Genomic DNA, 21,343 nt, shown 5'->3' with positions numbered 1-21,343 from the left:
GGGGAAGAAAGAAAGGCTTTCACAGGTCTATGTATCATTAAGCAATTGAGAAAGCTAATTAGAGTGGGGGGAAAAGATGTGCAGATCTCACAGCTAATTATTTCCATGGCAACCACAGCTCCTGTAGATGATCTGAGGTAGCATTCAGTTTGCTCCAATCAAGACAAGAGTTACACGAAGAGCAAGAGAGACCCCTAGTGGGACAAAATGAACGTGTTAGAGAGGTGATAATAAACAGGAGTGATGAAAAAGAACTAATTTCAAACATGAAAAAGCATCTTTTTATATTAGAATATGTTACTTCAGTAGAAGATTTTATGCAGCATTATTTCATCCTCTGGAAATGGTTTTCATTGTTGTTTCACCTTATGTTTTTTAAGGGTTAATCCTTATCAATGTCCAAATCAATGTGACAAAGTAAAAATATTTTCTTAATTTTTTACTTTGTTACTTTTTTTGGCTAACATATATTGTGCAAAGGGGTTGTTATTTTTTAGTTAGTTTTAAACTAACTGCAAATATTGGCTTTTTACATTTCTTCTACCTTCTTTTTTTCCAAACACATTGCAATTGTTGCATCTATGGACAAGCAACATTCCACTAGTCAAGAAACACTCTAATGAATATACTGTATACTAAAAATATAGACACCTTATTAAACTGGGCAGAGTGATAAGATCACTGTATCAAAATTTCTATGACCATGATGCTTTGGTGGAAATTGATGGAAAGCAGTTATATTTTGGAGTGACAGCAGGGGCATATTACAGCTCGCATAACAAATTGACCAGAGGCACAACTGTTCAGTGTAGCACTGTATTTCATTTTAAGTAACAAGAGAACATTGATGTTTAAAAAAAAAAATAAAAAAAAATAAAAAAAAGACAAAGAAAGAAAGAAAACAAGAGAATTTCTCCATGGGAGTCAGAGAGGAGTTAATCCCCTTAACTAAGTCATTTAATGTCTCTGTTTGCTCGGGTCGATCTTCTCCAGGTGGACCAGGGGTTTGAGTTGCTCAGCAAAGCTGCGCATGTCCTCTGACACAGTGTCCTGGCCAGCAGGAGCCAACACACTCAACTCCACTAAGTATGAAAGTGACAGACGCTCTGTGTTTTCCGTGTTTCCGGGTACTAGGATGCGTGACAACTTGCTGACCACAATTTTCATTGCGCCTTTTCGAAATATGTGCCCGTTGGCCACAAACTCATGGTCCATGCGGAAGCCCATCTCATTTAGGAAGTCTGGCAGGCTGTGAGAGGCAGCCACGTCCACACAGTTGCGTACCAGAGCATGGCGGCTCTTGTCTCCCACTTCAGGCTGGCCCAGGTAGCGCAGGTGCCATGGAGCTTTGGGGTGGGAAAGGGAGCGCCGGGCACGCAGAATGAAAGGGTTGCCTTGTTGGCCTTTCAGAAGATAAACCAGTTCATGATCTGTAAAGGTTTCAGGTTCCATGTTGTCACACAGACCACGAAGGCGATGTAAGAGGCTTTCCAGGGCCTGGTCTAACACACTGCCTGAATTGTTAAAAGGTAGAGAAACAACCACATAAATATAAATAATGTGGTGTGATGACTCAAGACTGCACAATGTGTCGCATTCATAGCTCATTATGGTGTTTCTAATATTTTGTCCACTCTTTGCATCAATAAAGGTAGAAGATTTTGAACATTTTGGACCGATGTTTTAGACAACGTTCTTTCACAGTCATCAAAACACCAAAAGAGGGATGAATAGTGTTCATCCCTGTATCCCTCGAGTTTCAGAGAATTTATCCCAAAAAGCACTGAAGCTGTTCTGGCAGCTCACAGCATCCCAGTATCTCATTAAGGCATTTTATGTTAGTATTTCCTTTAATTTGTCTTCTAATTGGGAGCAGGAACACCAGATTTTGCCAAACACCAGAGTTTGTCTGTTTTATGCATTATAGTGATATAGAAGATGGATGTTAGAAATAAGAAATTATGATTTAATGCTGTAAGTACAGCACTTTGAAACATATACACATGGTGAAGATGCTGACATCTTAAGCTATCACATCATAGTAGTATTGTAAACCTTGTCACTTATTCTTTGCATCATCCAGCCCTGGAGGCCATGTATAACAACAGTTTACAGTCTATTATTGGGATGTTTCATCTTCTGTCCTCAGATGCGGATGTTTCTGACTTATCTTACCTTGCAACAGGTACTCCATCATATTGATTGTGCCCCCAGTGACTGGCATCACAGTGACAGGAGGAGCCTCCATCTTTTTTCAGGCACGTTGTTGTTTTTGCGTCTGAAGAAGATAATTATTTGATACATCAGTGAGTTATAGGCATTTGACTCTTCAAGAACACCTCAATTTTTCCAGTTTCTATTTAAATTTATATGTCTCCATGTACTCTAAAATTAGATAGATAAATAGTTGCCATAATTGAAATAAATTTAAAGAGATATTGATTCAACTGTATAACTTCAGAAGATGTTTTTGAACCGTACAACATTATATAGATTAAGGCCTCCGTTATTTAACCCATCCTAACAGATATAAATGGAGTGGCCAAAATAACACACAATAATAACAAAAATAACAAACATTTGTCCATGTAAGGCAACACAATGCAATAGCACCACAAACTGAAGCCTCTAAAATGCAGGTGAATTAACACTTCTGTATGCTGTAGATTAATCCATTACTTGATGAGCGCCTGTAAAGGACCCTTTTCTATACAATATTTAAATTATTACTATTACTCTGTTTATATTTATCTCGGGCAGTTTACCACTTTCCGAAGCACCATTTACCGTTATTCAGTGGACTTAAAAAGCTTAAATTTGAGTAAAAACGGAACTGGGTTTTCTGCAGTAAATGAGTTGTCAACTTTTATCACGTTACCTAGCAACCAGTGATAGCCATGTGCAGCGTGCTTGAATTAAAGTTATAGGTTAAAGTTAATTCGTGCAGCTACATAATTCACTAGTAAAAGCAGTTTGCTCAATTACCTGAGAAACCCCGTGGAAAAACGATACAGCTGAAGAAAACCGAGAAAATGTTGGTGTGTTCGTCTTCGGTAGAGCCTCCAAAGGAAAAACCGAGGATGCGGTAGGCCTCGCGTGCTTGTTCAATCAACCCACGGCTAGCTAGCAGCTAGCTAAGTTTGATATTATCCGTTAGCTACTACGTAGCTCAGGTTGCCGTGCTGAGGTTGTCAACGTCAAATTACTGGAATATTATGACTAATATCTACCCAAGAAAGCAAAGAGCCGATTTACACAAAAGACCAAATACCTCTGCTAACTGACAGAGTGAGTCTGAACACACTGAGCTACAGTGAATGAAACGTTATCCTGTTCTTCCTCTGGTGTGTTCCGCGGAGGCTAGGATTCAACTTTAGGGCGCATTACAGCCACCTACAGGAGTACAGTTATTTAATATGCAGTCAGTTGTGGAAGACGTTAAGTAACGCTACATTAAAATACCCGTACACAAAACTTTCGTTAAGTAGTTGGGTGCTGAATCAAAAGGAAAAAAAAAACTTGAAAAAACAGATGTAGCTGTTTTCAAAAGTCAAACTATCACGTAGAGTCTACATCGTAGACTAACATATGCGTGGTGCAATAACTGGCTGGTCGAGGTGGCACCGATTTTAACGAGCCCACTTCATATAGTCTTGCATAGTTTTTTAATCTATTACAACTGATATTTCAAGTTGATCATATGTTTTGTAAGTAAAATCTGTAAATGGAGCGGAACAAAAACTGTAGCTATTTCCCAACAAACTGGTAAAACAGAGGTGTAAAGTAAATCTCATGTAAAGTTCCTCAATTTTTTTTTTTTTTTTTTTTACTTCTCACCTGTATGTGAGCATTTTAATGTTGTAGCTGGCTGACGTGAGGCTAATTTTAACTGCTTTACACACAGATGAGCAACTTTATCTATGCTTAAGGTGCACTAAAACTATGGTACATTTCTAGTGAAAATAAAAAGTGCAATATTTCCCCATGACTATCAATCAGCTACTGTATCTAAAGACTGCACACACAAGTGATATAATTTTAACAGAAATCATCATCAACCAGTAATAAATATCAATGTTTTTTTTTTTAATTAATTAAAATTATCTGTACATATATAAATATTTTAAAGTACTAATAAAGTACTTTTCTCATTGTTCAGTCAGATCTTATCATGGCTGCTGTTTGGTCATTTCACTCAGATAGGAAACTTCCTTAGCAAAATCAATCAGTTCTTCAAAATTCCCCTTCAGAGCAGCGTGGGTGAAGTCACCAACACTTTTTCCCAAAAAACATAAGGTCTTTTTTGGGGTGGGTGGTGGGATTAATTTAATCATGTGACAATGAGGACCTAATTTGGGACCTTTTCTCTATACATTTATTTCACTATACACACAATCAGTGTAAGATTTATGATAGTTTGTTGTCTTTGCAGGTCTCTTGATGATAACTGATGTATAAATCACCGAAGTCTCCTCTTCCAACTGCAGTAAAAAGTAAGAAATCTCATTAATTGAACAAAATGACACATGCTGGCCTCTTGCTATATTATAGGTTTTCTTATCATCATCATATAACACTTACTCTTCCATCATTGTCACAGCCAGAACGACGATCAGAAAAATCTTTAGAGACACAGGAAGAGGAACAGAGTCAGCAGGGACAAAGAAACTTGTTAGACATCTACTTCAGGCTTCGCCTCGCTTGTCATGCAATCCACTTTTGAAGGTGGCGGACCACTGAAGCAACAAACAGGAAGCTTCAATAAGGCAAAAAGCTGCATTGCCTACCTGCCCGCAATCTTCCTCGGATGAAGAAAATTATAAGTGCCGTTAAAATAAAAAATGCAAGGACTGCTGATGTTCCATAAATAACTGTGGTCAAATATTCAGGCTCTGTAGGTGTACCTGAAAGAAAACAAAAGAACTGATATTCCTTTGATTCAGGTTACAAACTCCTTACAGCGAGAGAGACAGCAAACACCCACCTGTCGTTTTGTTTGAAGTACTTGATGGTATGTGAGTGCTGTTAACTGCACTGTAAACATCAAAGATCTGCTTTTCACTGCAATTTAAAGACCCATATGGATATCCATGCACTGATATACTCCTTGTGCCGGTCTCCTCATTTGCAGTGTTATTAGATTTGATGTTAGTGAATTCCACGTCACATATCACAGCACAAGATGAATCCCCACTCTGGTGAGCTGTAAATCAGCAAAAAGGCTCTAAATCAAACCAGTTAATACTGACATAAGACAATGTATGTATGCGTTATTTTCTTACCTGTGATTACACATAAGTTGACAGTGAGTAGCTTGTGTTTGTGTCCATCACAACTACTTGTCCAGCAGGTATATTTCCCAGCATCTGCTCCTCTGACGTTTACAATGCGTATAGACTTGCTGGAAGTCACAAACTCTGTTTTCGATCTTACGGCTGAGATCCTGACAGCAGTCATGTTACTTGCTTCAAAAGTCCATTTTAAGTTAGTGAATTCACCTGGACATTCATGTGTAAAATCACTGCCTGCAGTCACATAAGATGTCTCAATAATTTCCTTCTGAATTTCTGAAAAAAAAGATAAAGTTGTTTGAGGATGAGAGTCAGGTTTGGCAAATTATTTCAGAAATGTATAGGTCAGGATTGTAGGTAACAGTAGGTTGGCATCTTAGTTAGATTCTCTCATAGGACAATTATGACAACTGCAATAATTCAAACCTTTCTTGACTCTGACGACTGTGGGCTTGTCATAATTGCAGGTGTCTTGATAACAGTTTCCACACGAGTACAGGCCTTGATCATCCTCTGTAAAAGAATTGATGACCAAGGAACGATTGTGTCCAACACTCCCTCTGAGACGAAAGGCACTACTGTAATGTTGTAGTCCCTGCTTATTCTGAAAATATATCTGCATTGTTTGACTATGTTTGTCCTTCTTGTAATGCCATTTGAAAGAGTCTGAGTCAGTCCTCTTAAGTTGACAAGGTATCACAGCTTGACATCCCAGTGAAACTTGAAGGTCGTATTTGCCTGCTAAAATATCAGTTTTTTGTTTTAACACTTAATAGTAGCTTAAAAAAATGAAAATATTAACAATGTATAGTCAGACCACAGTATTCTTTCTAAAATACATGGTAATATTAGTGATTTAGTCAAGTTACTTACTTTTTCCTGAGGCAAAGGTGGATGAGTTCCAAATTATCAATAAAATGATAAAGGCTTTTTGCATCGTGGTTGAGGCTCTCACATTTCTGCAGAAATAAAAGACAATACTGAAGAGACAGAAACACCCCCTCTGTGGTTACACCATTACTTCTCTTCAAAATACAGATCAGACACTGCATCGCATCAGAAAAAATTAGATTGAGCATGGCGACTGAAATCACACTGACACATCGGAAGTGGTACAACAGCCAATGCAGAGGAACTTACCGTGGCTTTCACCCACGCTGTTTTTCTGATGGTGTGGCATTTACTCTGCTTGCTGCATTAGCATAGGTGTTAAGCTTTATTATGTGCATCAGTAACAAATGTAATTTCTCACTTAAAGATGTAAAACAGTTTGTACTCACTGCTGTTCATTCTGATTTATACTGTTCATTCATCTGAAATAATTAGTGAATTATTAAAGTTTTTTTTTTGAAAAAAGTAATTGGGCTGTTAACACATTTTATTAATATGCCAAGTTTAAACTTTCTTGCAGTGACTATCTTACTTAACTTCATAAAATGTATGTTAATGTGCTGAGCAATAACCGTACTAGAGGTTGATTTGAATACTCAGACAGCTCAAGGATTATTTAGGTTCAAAGAGGCCCAGTGTTTGGAAAGGGCAACAGTGGAAATGTTTACACAAAGTGAGCAATATGAGTCAGGTGTGAGTCACATAAGCACAAGCTTACTAATGCTTAGGACTTAAATTTCAATATTCACAAGCTATTTAAAAATTTGATTTAGATTTTTTCGAAATGTGATTTTGGCTTGTTGCACATTCTTTGATCTGGACTGAATTTTAACCTAATAGTATGTTGTAGTTTGAGATGTTATCTCTAATAGGCAATTACTGAAATCTGTGCGATTCTGAATAATAATTTAAGCTTTTTTATGTCTTAGAGACTTAAAAATATATTCAGTATATTCAGTTCATTAGGTAGCCCCCATCTAACTAAAAGTAATGCAATCTCAGGTTGTAATAATCAGTTTTTGTTGAAACTATTTTAGAGAGGTGGACGTTGATTAAACTGCAAGGTCATTTGCAGTTTGTGGCGCAGCTGAATTGTATTGATTTTTATTATCCTGTTTCTATTATTTGGGCCACCCCGTTTAAATAAATGAATGTAGGCAATATTACATTTATTACATAATGCAATACAGTTCAACGCCACCACAAACTACGTCCTCCAAAATGACCATACAATTGAATAGAAACCTTTCTAAAACAGCTTCAAGAAAAACTAAGCATTATAACCTAAGACTGCATTGGCTATTAGTACAATTATTACTATTAGTACGAATTCTGTTTCTTATTTATTTTAGATATTATACATAAAACAAAAAGTGATAATTAGCCTACATAGACTCGAATGGACATTTTTATACAATTAAACTGCCAAGCATTAAGATATAATAATTACATCTCTAATCTGATTTGCCGCCTTGTTGTTAGACGTTTGTATTTCAAAACTCCTATATTTCCGTCAGGTCCTGAAGTCATCATTTGATAAACCGACCCGGGCAGATTCTCTTCCCTTCGCATTGCCACCGGTGATTACGTCATACGTATCGGCGGTATAGTTTGCTTTTCTGCTCTGTTATCAAGCAGCTAACCTTTTATCGTGTCCACAGAGTCTGTGCTCCACAAAGGCTCAGGCACCATCGGAATGGGGCTAACGGAAACTTTCGTAACTTTTCAGTTGGGCTTGTCTCGCATGCATCACTTGTTTGCTCTACTTTGTCTTGTTGCTGTTGTCTATAAAATAACTGTCTTGCTCGCCAAAAGAAGAGCTTATTTCCGAAGCATTGAAGCTTTTCCTGGACCAAAGGGACACTGGCTCTTTGGACATGTTTTGGAGGTAATTCAGTCATGAGTTTGCAGCAACGTAGCTGCAACTGCAACTTTGCGTTAACTGTTAAGATTACTTACTTACCTTTACAATGCTATTCTACTTCATTTCAGTAGCAAACACTGGACTTCATGCTCCACTATATTAATCAAATTAATTAATACATTTCAATCAGTTTCTTTACGTATAGATATTTAACATTATTAGCCTTGTGTCTAAATATGACACATTTACAGCATATTGATCTATAAAAGAATGATGTATTATTATTGAATTCACGGTATATAAGAAATTGTTCCCTTCCCCTAGACCAGCTTCAACATTTGAATGCTAAATACCACTTTCCAATACTTTATAAAGGCTTTATAAATTCTATTCATTTTTTTTAAAATTATGTATTAAATCATTTACCAAGGCTTTATAGATTTCTTGGGCCAATAAGCAGGATAACTTTTGTGTTGTCTGGTTGTCAAAAAAATCTATTTGGCTGGTATACAGTGCATTCAGAAAGTATTCAGACCCCTTCACTTTTTCCCCACATTTTGTTAATGTGGCAGCCTTGCTTAAATTGTTAAAATCTATTTTTACTCATTAATCTACACTCAATACGTCATAATGATAGAGTTTTAAAAATGTTTGCACATTTATTCCAAAGGAAAACTTACACAATATGACAGAATTATTATTATATTATAATATCACAAACATTTACTTAGTACTTAGTTGAGACACCTTTGGCAGCAATTACAGCCTCCAGTCTTCTTGGGTATGATTCAACAAGCTTTGCACATCTGAATTTCTGCTCATCTTCTCTACAGATTCTCAGAGCACAGTCAGAGCTCTGGCTGGGTTACTCAAAAACACAGAGTTGTCCACTACTGCACTGTACTGGCTGTGTGCTTAGGGTCATTGTCCTGTCAGAAGATGACCCCCTGGTCCAGCCAGAGATCCTGATCCCTCTGGACCAGGTTTACAGGATATCTCTGTACTTTGCACATTCGACCAGTTACTCAGTTTGGCTGGGTGACCAGCTCTAGAAAGTCCTGGTTATCTCAAACTCACAAATAAAATATTTTTTACCTCTTCTCATGAAATGATTGTGACAATGTGATTTATTCTTGATAGATAAAGTGTATATTTTCTCAAAACAAAATTGGTAACTGGGACTCAGTATGTAATCATTGCACCTGGTCAAAGGTGATTACTGATAAACAGGAATAAAAAGAGGAATGTGTCTGTCAACTGTCATAGCAGTTTGCACATTGTGGTATTGCTATTTTGATTTTTAAAGACTTCTGTTCATTGCATATTAGAGATTAGAAACAGTCCCCCTCAACACAAACCATTCAGGCTACATGACTGAAAGGTTTCATTAAGCTTCCTATGTTTTCATTTTCAGTTTAAACAAGATGGGACAGACTTAGAGAAGATAGTGACATGGGGACAGGAGTACCCATATGCTTTTCCGCTGTGGTTTGGTCCCTTCGTTTGTTTCCTCAACATTCACCATCCAGATTATGTAAAAACAATACTGACATCAACAGGTGTGTGGGCCACAATTTTTTATCTTGACTGAAATTATACACCATTATAACAGTATAATCAAATGTGCTTCATATTACCTTTCACAGGGTCATAGGCTACATTTTTACAACCAAAGATCAATCTAAGAAAGTTTTTATCTGTTTGTTTCTCAACAGAACCAAAAGATGATTTTGCATATAGGTTTATTGAGTCTTGGATTGGTAAGTCTGCTTTGCCTTTCTCCTGCAGCATTACAGAGCTGTCTGTTTACAGTTTTACTTCCTCACACACATAATGCCTGTTTCTGTCTTCAGGTGAAGGTTTACTGGTGTCAAAAGGTCAGAAGTGGTTTCGCCACAGACGGCTTCTGACACCAGGTTTCCATTATGATGTTTTGAAACCATATGTAAAATTGATGTCAGATTCTGCTAAAACTATGTTGGTATGTAAATGGCAGTTTGTTTAAATCACAATTCATAATAGGTAAATAAAAATCAGAGTGGTGAAGTAACAATGAAAACATCATAAGATCAGGCTGTCTATGCTAAATAGAGTGTGTTGGAGATTTTTTTCCATCTCCCACCAAGAAGTCACATCTGTTCTCTCACTGTTGCCAGGACAAATGGGAAAGTTATGCAAACAGCAATGAGTCCTTTGAATTGTTTGAACATGTGAGCCTTATGACACTGGATAGCATCTTGAAGTGTGCATTCAGCTACAGCAGCAACTGTCAGACAGAGGGGTGAGTCTGTAAAAACATTTTTTTTGCACCATTGTCAGTTTCATGTCCCAAACAACCGAGAATCTGTTGTTTACTGCTTCAGCTGTCTTAATCTTGAGTGGAGGAAATGTACTTTTTAATGTTTGCCTGCATTCTCTGCTTTCTCATTTCAGTGGAACCAATACATACATCAAAGCAGTGTATGAACTCAGTGACCTGATTAACTTGCGGTTCAGGACATTTCCATACCACAATGACTTAATTTTCTATCTCAGTCCACATGGCTATAGACACAGGAAAGCCTGCAAAGTGGCTCACAGTCATACAGGTAACACATAAATTGATTAATGACAATCTGAAAGATTTGCCAAATGTCAATGGCACTGATTAATTTGGCTGTATAGCATGGCTATATGAGTCCACAAGTACTCATTTAATATCTTGTCTGTTGAAGCGGAAGTTATAAGAAAGAGGAAAGAAGTACTGAAGGAGGAGAAGCAACTGGACCGCATACAGGCCAAGAGAAACTTGGACTTTCTGGACATCCTTCTCTTTGCCAGAGTATGTTGTGTGATAGTGGCTCCAACCTCTGATTTTATTAAATTTATCCCAGCTGTCAAAACATAATGTTATATAGCACTCTTCATAAAGAGTAATAACTTAAAGTGATTACTGAGAATAACACTATTAGGACATTTAAAACATCCAAGTATTCAACTTAAAAGCAGCAAACAAATATATAGACATCTTGTCTCACAACATTTTAAGCTCAAAGTATCTAGAGGTGAGGTCTGACGTGCAGCCACAGTCTAAAACACCACACTAACAATAAAACAGTAGTCATAACCACAGACCCATATATAGAAAGAAAAGAGGACACTCACAGATCAACAGTTTAAAACAGCATAAAACCTGAGATCATGTTGGAGATAATGTGGCATAACATACAAATATCATGTGCAAGTGGCAAAATCACACCACAAAAGGAAACGGAGAGGGCTGCTGTTAATCTGCAAAAGCCTTGTGTTCAGCATATCAATATCCACTGATACAAAGGCAACATTCAGGCTTTTTGTTCTCTTATAAGGCGCTTTTAAGCAGCGGCCTCAAGGCAGATTTTTTTAAACAGGAACTCACAACTATCTGGGACGGTGCCGCCCTACCCAGTGATCTGCTTGCTGCAAATATGCTTGAGCTGCCAGGGCCTCACTCACATACAAACTTATCCATGTTAATATTTTCTTACCAGACAAATAATTGAGATAACCGCATCCTTGCTGCTTCCCATGCAAAAATAGATGGCAATATGTTAATGATCCCTCTCTCTAAACATACCTGCCAGCTTTCCTTGTTTCCTGTTTTACTGGTTTTCTTAGAGTTTGGGAAGCACTATTCCTTTGTCACTGCTAACTCCACCTATGACCTGATGAAGGAGTAGATAGACATGTACTATCTACATGACTTCCAACACACAAAGCCAACCTGAGTTCCCGGTACTTGGATCAATTTGTTTTTTTAATATTTTTGTCTTATATCTCACCTTCAGGATGAGAAGCAGCAGGGTCTGTCAGATGAAGATTTACGAGCAGAAGTGGACACCTTCATGTTTGAGGGCCATGACACTACAGCAAGTGGCATCTCTTTCATCCTCTACTCTCTTGCCTGCCACCCAGAACACCAGAAGATTTGCAGGGAAGAGATCCTTGAGGCTCTGCATGGCAAGGACACCATGGAGTGGTAGGCTTACGCATGAAAATACTGGCATATGCAAAGCATTTGAGATTTAGTCTGTCTGGTTTATTGTTTACTGATCACTAACTCTGTGTGTATGTCTTATTTTTTAGGGAGGATCTTAGTAAAATTCCATACACTACAATGTGCATAAAAGAATCTCTCCGTCTTTACCCTCCTGTACCAGGAATATCCAGAAACACCACCAAACCTATGACCTTTTTTGATGGAAGGACTCTGCCTGCAGGTTGTACTGTTGCATACATAATAACCTTTACCCTACTAGTAAAAGCTAAAATATTAACTTGCGATGGTTTTGTCTTTCCATAATAGACCATAGTTGTGTTTTACAGTCAGCCTTTCACAACATACAGCACATATTAACACTAACATCACATTTTCCTCTGTAAAGTCGTATTCATTTACTCAAAATTCTGTGAATTTGACAAATATTTGGCTACATAGCAAAAACATTGGTCAATAGTGAATGACTATTACATGATGATTAAACGGATGGTTAAATGTTAATAGCAGCTTTACAATTATGTGACTCACACTTAATTATATTAGTTTGGTCTGTTTGTAGTCATTTTGTATATGCATAGTCCTAAACCAACATGCATCTTTTTTTCATGTTGGTAGGTTGTCATGTTGGAACAAGTGTGTATGGGATTCACAGGAATGCAGCTGTATGGGAAAACCCTGATGTAAGTCAATATGCTTTTGCTCTGAGCAGATCCTCTTCTGTCCACTTGCTACATGAAAGTAAAATTATTACCACTTTTTGCTGTGCTGGCCCATCACTCTGCTTCTGCATAAAATGGGTCAAATAATAGAAGTAATCAAAGCGGCATTTAATTAAAGTGCCCTGGCTGGTTAACTGGCAAGTTCTGAGTAGTCAGTATGTCAAACACTGACTCCTGCAAGCTGTCGTGGTCTATTCAGGGGTGTATAAGGTGTTTGAATAAGCATAAACTCATTCAATTCTTGGTGGACAGACAAAGACTGGAAAATGTGTGATTTATGCCACACTGACTTTTGTTTTTTTCCATCTTTTGTCATAGGTCTTTGACCCACTGCGCTTCCTACCAGAGAATGTCTCCAAGAGGTCACCTCATGCATTTGTGCCCTTTGCAGCTGGGCCGAGGTTTGTCCACACCTGATACCCTGTCACTAAGAACTGGGCAGAGATGTTCTCAGTTTACAGCTAGTCTACAAAGTTTATGCAGTCCACTTATTTATCTGACGATGGCCTGTAATGTGAATGTGTAACCTAGCACCAGACCCCTTTTCACCAGTACAATTAAAAAGCTGTTAGGTTTGATGAGGGGTTAGAGCAAACAAGATAGAGTGAAACCCAATATGTGACAAGAGGAGAGTTTAACTGACAGTCTTATTCATGTGTGGAATGGAAAAAACATTTCAAGAAGTTCAATAGCGACACAAAAAAGTTATTCATATATATTCATAAGTTAGTCATATTGCTACACGATTTTGTGTTCTCCTCCCTTAGAAACTGCATTGGTCAGACCTTTGCCATGAATGAGATGAAAGTGGTGATAGCTCTGACACTGAAGAGGTATCAGCTGATAGAGGACCCCACTTGGAAACCCAAGATCATTCCTAGACTGGTGCTCCGCTCACTCAACGGCATACACATTAAGATCAAACCTGTAGAAATGTAAAGGGAGATAACTGCAGGCAATGCTGTAACACTGGAAATTTCCTTTTTTAAATGAGGGAATAATTTGAGTTGAAGTATCTCAATTTCTCATATTTTACTAAGCTTTTACACTAACAGAATCTAAAAGATAGCAATAAATTGGTAAAGTATTTTAATAAGTGACTATGCCTTGGAGGAATTACTTGCTTAATAAGAAGTTGCATTTTTTGCATGTTTGTTTTTCTCTTTTTCTAAAACACATTTTAAAATTAGACATATTTGCACTTTCTATGTTATGACTTTTATTTTGGTAGGCACCTAATCAGTTTGTGACAAATATAGAAATATAATAATAATGTTTTCCTTTCTTTATTTGTAAATATATGATCCAGTAATATTTTGTTTTTTTTTTTTACTTTTAGTAGTGGATGATGGGTACACCAGGTCAAAGACAATTTTTATAGAGTCCATTTATATTTTGCGTGACCTTTTCTGTGTTCATGTTAATTAGTGTGAAAATTCAATTGTTTTGAATTCAATAATAACTAAACATTAACAAAGTTTATTGCCTCTGGGTGAAGATTCACACTTGACCTGAATGTGATTTTTTTGTGTTCCATGAACTCAGTTAAATCAGGTCCAAAGTTCTCCTCAGACATCTGTTTACCTCCACACTACAGTCTAAGGAAGGTGTGGTATTTAACACAATAGGCTCTAAATGCACTGCATAACCTTTGCTCTCAGTCTATGCTGTTGCCTAATATACCTTCAAAGCATTTGCCCTAAGATGACCTTTCATCAGGCATATATTTGAAATTAATATCAGAGCAAGTACGATGCAACAATACTTAATCACAGCTGTAGAGTTGAGTCAAAAGTAATTCATTTTTTATTTACAGTTAATGATTACAAAATCCACAGGCCCACAAGGACAAAACGTCACCAGCACAGTTTGTAGAAATGGAACACCTCGTCTAATCCATCACTTATTTAAAGATCCCATGAAATGGCCACTTGATCGTCACAGAAAACTGCTCTTCATGGAAAGCAGTGCATCTTTATGGGCGACCCCCTGCCTGCTCTTTCAACTCAACTCACCTTTCTAACAGAACAACTACACCAGTTTACACTAAGCTTGATACTTCACTATCTAATTTCCCACCTAACAACTTCCTTCAAAAGGAAATGCAAACGGGTATAGTGGCGGCCTTGTGGTTAAAATGCACACCGTACTGTAACCACAGTGTCTCAGGTGTGATTACAATTGGTGACCTTTTTTGCAGGTCATTCCCTCCACTCTCTCTCTGCCTTCATTTCCCATCATCTCTCTGCTGTCTACCCGTGAATAAAAGCAAAATCACTCCCAAATAAGTAATAGTACCATTTCATGGGACCTTTATTTGACTTGGAGTGCTATATATTCCTGCTACTGTGTGCAAAGACACAGTTCCTATGTCTCAGTTCAGTTGAGGAAAACAAAATATGAACAGTATACTATATAAACTGCACTGTACTCTGTTGCCTGTGAAAGATGTTAACATGGAACATGGCTGTTAAAACTTCATAAATCCAAACCTTTGTGTTTTTTCTAACTTCTTATTTTGCAGCAAAATTGGTATTTGTTACTGTGCTGGAATCCATACTATTCTGTTACTACTCAATAACAACCCAATTAATAATCTAAAGTAAAAAAAAAAAAAAAAACTGTAAAATCCTTGTATTTACAGTATACTGGTGCTGGAAAGAAAGAGGCAACCAACCATTTAAAACTCAAATTAGCAGAAAAAACTAAAGGACAAATATGATCAACAGACTGTTTTGAGGGCAAATGGCTTTTATCTGCAGAAGAATCCAAATGAATAACAAGAGGCTTGCAGCACCACTTTCATGTGATGCCACATATAGATTTTGGACAAGAATAAGGTTAGTGCAAGATGTCATAAACACTTGTACTTCAAAGTTTGCAGCCAACCTTCACTGAAAACTCTCTAACCTTTGTGCACATCACCCTCTAGTGGCTTGTCTGACAAATGCAGGACAGTTCAGTCAATGTCACATTGGTCTAATATAGGTCACGCCAATGTTTGAGTCTGCATGAGTAAAACAAGTAATTGCACTGTGTCAACAAGTTTTCAAGATAAAAAGCAGCCCTGTGTTTAGATATAGATTGACTATATGTCTGGATTCTTTGACTTTTCAGACTTCTCACAGTAAAATATCTCATATAAAAGTACTTTTTAGCCTTTTGTTTAATAGCATTATCAAAATATTGAAGGAGTGAAAAAACAGTTGAAACGTATTTAGTAGAAAAAAAAACTTACATCCATCACATCAAAAACGTAACCATCATATCCACGTCACTCAGACAAGTATATTTCACTGCCAGTCTGGGACTAAACTGTTCACTGCCAAGTCTGTTAATTCTGTCTGTTATTTTTGTTTGCAGTCAACACGATGGGGCTGTTTTTCTGCCAAAATATCAACTGCTGACTTGGTAAGATAGATGATATCTTGTGACATACCACAGGTAAATTCTGTGGCGCCTTTCTGTTGACAATGAGTAACACAACAAATTAAAAAAAGGGAAGTGAATGACTTCACCTTGGCCAGGTCACAGTCCCTGATGTATCTACTGGTAACCTGAGAGTCAGCAGCTTTAAGAAACTGGTTAGATGAGTAGTGAGGGGGTTGGCTTCTTGCCTGGCCAAGCTTCTTTGGCGTACTTCTTTTTGCGTGGCTCGTTGTGGGTCTCTGGTAGATAAGGGGCTGTGACAGGGGTGGGGTTGAGGGTGACAGGGGGCTGGGGAGCCTCTGGGGCCAGGTCCACCTCTGGTGCTGGATTAGGGAAGGGCAGTGGAAGCCCTCCCTGCATAGCAACACCTCCCGGCGCTCCAGTTGGCTGGTTCTCATGACTGGTGGGGGGCAAGTCACCATAGAGACCACCGCCCAAGCTGTAACCGTGGATACGTTTTGAAGCCAAGTCATCAAGACCCAAGGTGTTTTGGCCCTCTGATCTCCGTTTCTACAGTAGGAATGACACAGTATTAACTTTACAAGTCACACATTTACCTCTGATGTTACACATTTACTACCTTTGCATGTCATACATCCAACCCACTGTAGACTACACAGGACCAGTTACTAATGGTAGTCTGTCAACGGAAATCCAACAACTGAATGAGGCATTTTTAAATAATTAAAACAAAACTCACCTTGATGGGGATGACAGCAGTCTGCACCATATTCCTAAAGCGTCCCACTGAGGGGTCTATATCCTCTGTAAATATTTAAAACAGTGTTAGCAAACAAAATCATGTGTTTACAGTCTGTAAAAGTCTTGTGTAAAAAGTGAAAGATGAGAAAATCAATTCAAATCAAGACAGACAAGACTATTTGAAAATGAATAGTTCATATGGGCATTGTCAGTAAAAACAACACAGTTATTTAAACATAGAGTTGTACATGTTTCACCTTCAATATGATTTATACCTGGGTTAATGATGGAGTCCTCCTCGCTAAAAGTAACTCTGGAGTTCCTCCGTTTCCTCTTAGGCCTCTGGATTTCCAGGTTGCCCTCTTCAATGGTCAGGAGGGAGATGCGCTTGTTGTGAGCTGTGTTGAACTCTGTCAGGTTCTGCCATCAAAAGAAAAATGTGTCCAATATGGTACCATTAATATTAGGATATCACTACTTAAAATAACATAGATAACATAACACTACAGCAAACTGGGCAAGATAATAATCAGTTGAATCAGAAATGATGTGAAAAGTAAACAGAACTACTTGTTAATAATTACACCTTACTTAAATATTACATTTGTCAAATTTTGGATAGTGCATTATGCATTTATACCACTCTGACAATCTCTGAACTTTGAGGATAAAAACAAAATGTACCATAAACATATCTATAAAAATAACTATAAGGACTAAAATATACTTTAAAATATATTTTAAACATTAGCAGTCTACCTAAAGCAGTAATTTGTGGCTAAAACTGTGATAATTAACATGATGAATTCATTTTCTTTCTCTTTCATGTCGTATCTGTTTGAGAGCATGAGAATATATCAAGGGACTAAATGTACCTCTAACTCTGTCTCTTCTTCTGGAAGCCCAAGCAGTCCTTTCAGCTCCTCATCCTCTCCTGTCTTACTGTCCCCTGTACCAGCAGTGCCTTGGGTTTGGGGTTTCTCTCTGATGGTGTAGGTCCGTGTTGAGGCCCCAAAAGATATTGTAGAGTCTATGGGAACCTGCTGAGGCTTGTGTGCCTCCAGGCGGATGTGCCCGAGGAAAGTACCATGTGCTACAATGGTGACAATCAAATAAGAAGGTTTGCGTATGTTAGGAGAGATTATTTTTACGATATCTTAAATGTATGATGTAGCTGAGGACATAGAAGCCTCGCCTCTCGTCCCCAGAGCATGACCGCTTTTGGTGGCATTTCAATTTATGGAGCAACATTTGACTGTGTATATATGACCACTGAGAAAAATGATGCTTTTTCATAGTTACAATCACACCACTCACTCTTTAGGGTGCAATCACAATACAATCACACCACTCACGCTTTAGGGTGCAAGTGGTGTGGTTGTATTTGTAATAAAGCGACACAGGAAAAAAGGCGTCTCCAGTTTGACAACACTTTGATCTATTGTAAAATTATTATAGTTTATTGAAGTTTTTTTCCCCCCAAGGACATCACATTGTATTGGAGTAATCTGGAGTTGTCTTTCTTTCTTAATTACTGCATTCACTGACAACATTGTTTGCTTATCAGGCAACAGTCTGTGGAGTCATCTGTACAACAAGATGTTGAAGATTAGTCCCAACATAGTTGATAAATTGTTATTTCTTAGTAAAAATGAATCATCTATCTAATTATCTATCTATCTATCTATCTTCTTTACCCAAACTGCATTTTGACTACTCAATTTTCAAGTTAAATCACAGATATTGACTTGAACTTGATTTATACCAATACAGTTGAAGAACATGACATATATTTTGATTGCCTTTACGGTGAATGATATGGGTGTATACTTAAATTAAAAATACAGTCATGGTTTCCCTGATGCTGATATTTATTCAAATGTTAGTATTTTCTTATTTCACATTCTGGCCATTAGATGTCGTACTGTTATCATGAAGCATCAAGAAAATGAACCATTTCTCAAACTACTTTGCTGGAATGGTTCAGTAGTTCATGAGGCTTCATCTCACTATTTGCCACTGCAACTGTAAATGTGACTTAAAATTAGTTATAAGTATTTTACTACTTTGCCATTTACTATTTTATTTTCATTAAACTTTGTGTATTGTGTATCCAAGTGATAATACACAGCAGTTATGAAGCCTCTAAAAGAATGGAGGCCAGGTAAAAGCTTTTAAATTAAACTGATATCAGGAAAGACGACATCTCTTCAAGAAAAAAAACTGTATGGTCATGGTTGCAATTAATGATGATTGTCATTATTAATTAACGTCTCTTTTTTTTCACACAGATGAATTGCTGTGTCTATAAAATGTCAAAAAATAGTGCAAAATGCCCATCAAATTTTTCCTGAGCCACGTGCCATAATCAAATTACTTGTTTTTTTGACTGATGCTTAAAACCCCAAAGATATTAAATTTACAGTTATATGAAACAAAAAAAAAGAAAACTGTAACATTAACGAGCTGGAACTAGATAACGTTTGGTATTTTTGCTTGATCAGTTATTTGAGTCATTTATCATTTATCAACACAGTACCTGCTTTTTTGTCTTTTATTAATCGAGTTATCAATTCATCGTCTCAGCTCTAATGTGTATAACCTGTGCATAATTTTGACCAATAAAAATTACTGTTTGCAGGCCAGTTTCATTAGTTTTTCAATCCTTAGTATGCCTGTCAAACTTTTCCAGACAATATTTCTAAATATAAGATGAGTATATAAGTGTGATTGTGAATGCTGTCTTACTGCTGTTGAGGTCTATGAGAAAGACCCTTTTCAGGTGTTTGTGGTAAACCAGGGCAGCATGGACACGCGAGCACGACTGGTGGTCGATGGTGAAGTCACACCAGTCTGGGTTCCTCCCAAACAGGTAATACTTCTTTTCATCTATGATTAGTTTCTACAGGAAACAGAGTCTCAGTGTTACAGTCACGACAACAGCAGATGAGGATGTCCAAAAACAGTCTGCAGTGTCTCTGTGCCTCTGAGCCATAACTCAACAGTGATGCTTCCCACTGAAAAGCTTAAATCTCAGGGCTGATGCTGCTCTCGCACCATTTGAAGTCGTACAGTCATACAAAATCCCAGTGTGCAACACATCTGGGACCAGGTGGACTGTCAGGCTCGTATCTGGTGCATTCATCTGAATTATTATTATCCATTACATGCTTTAATACAAACATGCAGTAACTTAAGCTGATGACAAGGTCACTATGCCCTGAAGTAACATTTACGAGCTTCCAGTTACCTCTATTAGTTTGTCTCCCTTCATCACGTCTAAATGGAGCCCCGGAGGCGGCTTGCCTGCCCTGAAAACAAACAGTTAATGAAGGGTTAAAACATTTAAAACATAATATGTTACGAACATGTATACAACGTTAATAACTATATGCTACAAATTAACATCTTAGCTTTATTTCTATTGTCGTGTTTAAAAATAAATACGCAAAAACAAGTACTGCAACCTCTTCAACCAGCATGTAGACGTTTATAGCGGTCGCCAAGAGCGATAATATCACAGACCAAGACAAAGGCTACAAAATGTTAAAACGTCCCGTATTTATAGCTGAATGTCTTCTGTACATATTTGGCATTTTTCAAATTAAACATGTGGCATCTTCTTGCAAAAAAACACCCAACGCCATTTCTAAATGTATGCCAACGTTAACGGGTTAGCCTGTTAGCTTGCTTGGATGCTAACGTTAGCTACAACGCCAACAAGCTTCTCTCCGAATAAAGGCCAATTATAAAAACGCCTGGACGTCGTTTTGCTCCTTTGCATCTGGTACTGCACTACAAACAAACCGCTACAACTTTGGCATGTGCATTTTCTCACCATGATGGACAATCAAAAGGAGGGGGACTCTCTTTGCTTATTTTAGTCGCCATCTTGCCTCATCTTCTCAAGGCCGAGCTGCATGATGGGCAAACGTCGCCGTGGAATGATGGGAGTTGAAGTTTTGCGACCCTAAAACAACAATACGTCCAAATTAGACTAAATTAGATCCAATTAAATGAAGTTACTTATTTTGCCTTTACCTTAACGTGAGATTGAGTCAAAATGTCATTACTGTGCTAACATTATGTAAGGGAACTTACAGTGAATGAAAATAGATCTGAATTCCCTCAAAAAGCACAAGTGACTCTTAGATCTCTGACTCTAAATAGCAATTTGCTAAAGAGAGATGGTTTTGTAATGTATCTGATTGGCATTGTTGGGGAGAGCTAGTGGTCTGGGAACCTGAACACCGCAGGTCTCACAGAGGTTTATATTTGGTGTAAGGGTCATGCCATTTTTTGTTTGGACTGAGATGAGCATACTTCCATTTTCTCTTCATAAGTCAAAGTGTTTTGTCAAAGCTGGTGTCTGATGAGACGTGGTATCACCAGTTTGGATCATGGAAAATGGGGGAAACCCCCTTGAGGC

The 21,343-nt window shown here is 37.7% G+C and overlaps 4 protein-coding genes and 1 non-coding gene across 6 annotated transcripts; 1 reads left to right on the top strand and 4 right to left on the bottom strand.

Annotated features, from left to right (window-relative positions):
- Positions 1 to 802: 802 nt before the first annotated feature.
- On the bottom strand, positions 803 to 3,341 carry med18 (mediator of RNA polymerase II transcription, subunit 18 homolog (yeast)). Its single transcript, XM_018698532.2, has 3 exons — positions 2,986 to 3,341; positions 2,176 to 2,278; positions 803 to 1,514 (listed from the first exon to the last, which is right to left on the bottom strand). Exons 2-3 carry the CDS (start codon positions 2,246 to 2,248, stop codon positions 958 to 960), a joined length of 630 nt encoding a protein of 209 aa, XP_018554048.1. The 5' UTR covers positions 2,249 to 2,278; positions 2,986 to 3,341; the 3' UTR covers positions 803 to 957.
- On the bottom strand, positions 2,986 to 9,403 carry LOC108898564 (uncharacterized). Of its 2 annotated transcripts, XM_018698484.2 has the most exons (8): positions 8,794 to 9,403; positions 6,165 to 6,250; positions 5,718 to 6,032; positions 5,283 to 5,567; positions 4,985 to 5,203; positions 4,788 to 4,904; positions 4,582 to 4,622; positions 2,986 to 4,481 (listed from the first exon to the last, which is right to left on the bottom strand). In XM_018698484.2, exons 2-8 carry the CDS (start codon positions 6,226 to 6,228, stop codon positions 4,368 to 4,370), a joined length of 1,155 nt encoding a protein of 384 aa, XP_018554000.1. In that variant the 5' UTR covers positions 6,229 to 6,250; positions 8,794 to 9,403; the 3' UTR covers positions 2,986 to 4,367. The 2 variants fall into 2 exon arrangements, with proteins under 2 accessions (XP_018554000.1, XP_018554009.1); XM_018698493.2 differs by lacking the exon at positions 8,794 to 9,403 and having other exon boundaries at positions 5,718 to 5,804; positions 6,165 to 6,587.
- On the top strand, positions 7,793 to 15,274 carry LOC108898555 (cytochrome P450 4B1). The gene is made up of 12 exons (XM_018698474.2): positions 7,793 to 8,070; positions 9,461 to 9,605; positions 9,762 to 9,806; positions 9,900 to 10,027; positions 10,203 to 10,327; positions 10,480 to 10,634; positions 10,761 to 10,867; positions 11,853 to 12,043; positions 12,151 to 12,284; positions 12,680 to 12,744; positions 13,102 to 13,184; positions 13,551 to 15,274. The coding sequence occupies exons 1-12, from the start codon at positions 7,879 to 7,881 to the stop codon at positions 13,720 to 13,722; spliced, it is 1,542 nt and encodes a 513-aa protein (XP_018553990.1). The 5' UTR covers positions 7,793 to 7,878; the 3' UTR covers positions 13,723 to 15,274.
- On the bottom strand, positions 14,567 to 20,853 carry ppp1r8b (protein phosphatase 1, regulatory subunit 8b). Its single transcript, XM_018698513.2, has 7 exons — positions 20,753 to 20,853; positions 20,165 to 20,225; positions 19,663 to 19,816; positions 17,790 to 18,007; positions 17,190 to 17,334; positions 16,913 to 16,977; positions 14,567 to 16,722 (listed from the first exon to the last, which is right to left on the bottom strand). Exons 1-7 carry the CDS (start codon positions 20,803 to 20,805, stop codon positions 16,369 to 16,371), a joined length of 1,050 nt encoding a protein of 349 aa, XP_018554029.1. The 5' UTR covers positions 20,806 to 20,853; the 3' UTR covers positions 14,567 to 16,368.
- LOC127143378 (small Cajal body-specific RNA 1) lies at positions 19,891 to 20,055 on the bottom strand. Its single transcript, XR_007814744.1, has one exon. It is a non-coding gene; the product is annotated as a small Cajal body-specific RNA 1 (non-coding RNA).
- Positions 20,854 to 21,343: the final 490 nt, after the last annotated feature.

The sequence above is a fragment of the Lates calcarifer genome, linkage group LG15, assembly GCF_001640805.2.
Source record: "Lates calcarifer isolate ASB-BC8 linkage group LG15, TLL_Latcal_v3, whole genome shotgun sequence".
Taxonomy (NCBI): Eukaryota; Metazoa; Chordata; class Actinopteri; family Centropomidae; genus Lates; species Lates calcarifer.
The sequence above is the reverse complement of the archived record's forward strand: the minus strand, read 5'-3'. Positions and strand labels throughout refer to the sequence as shown.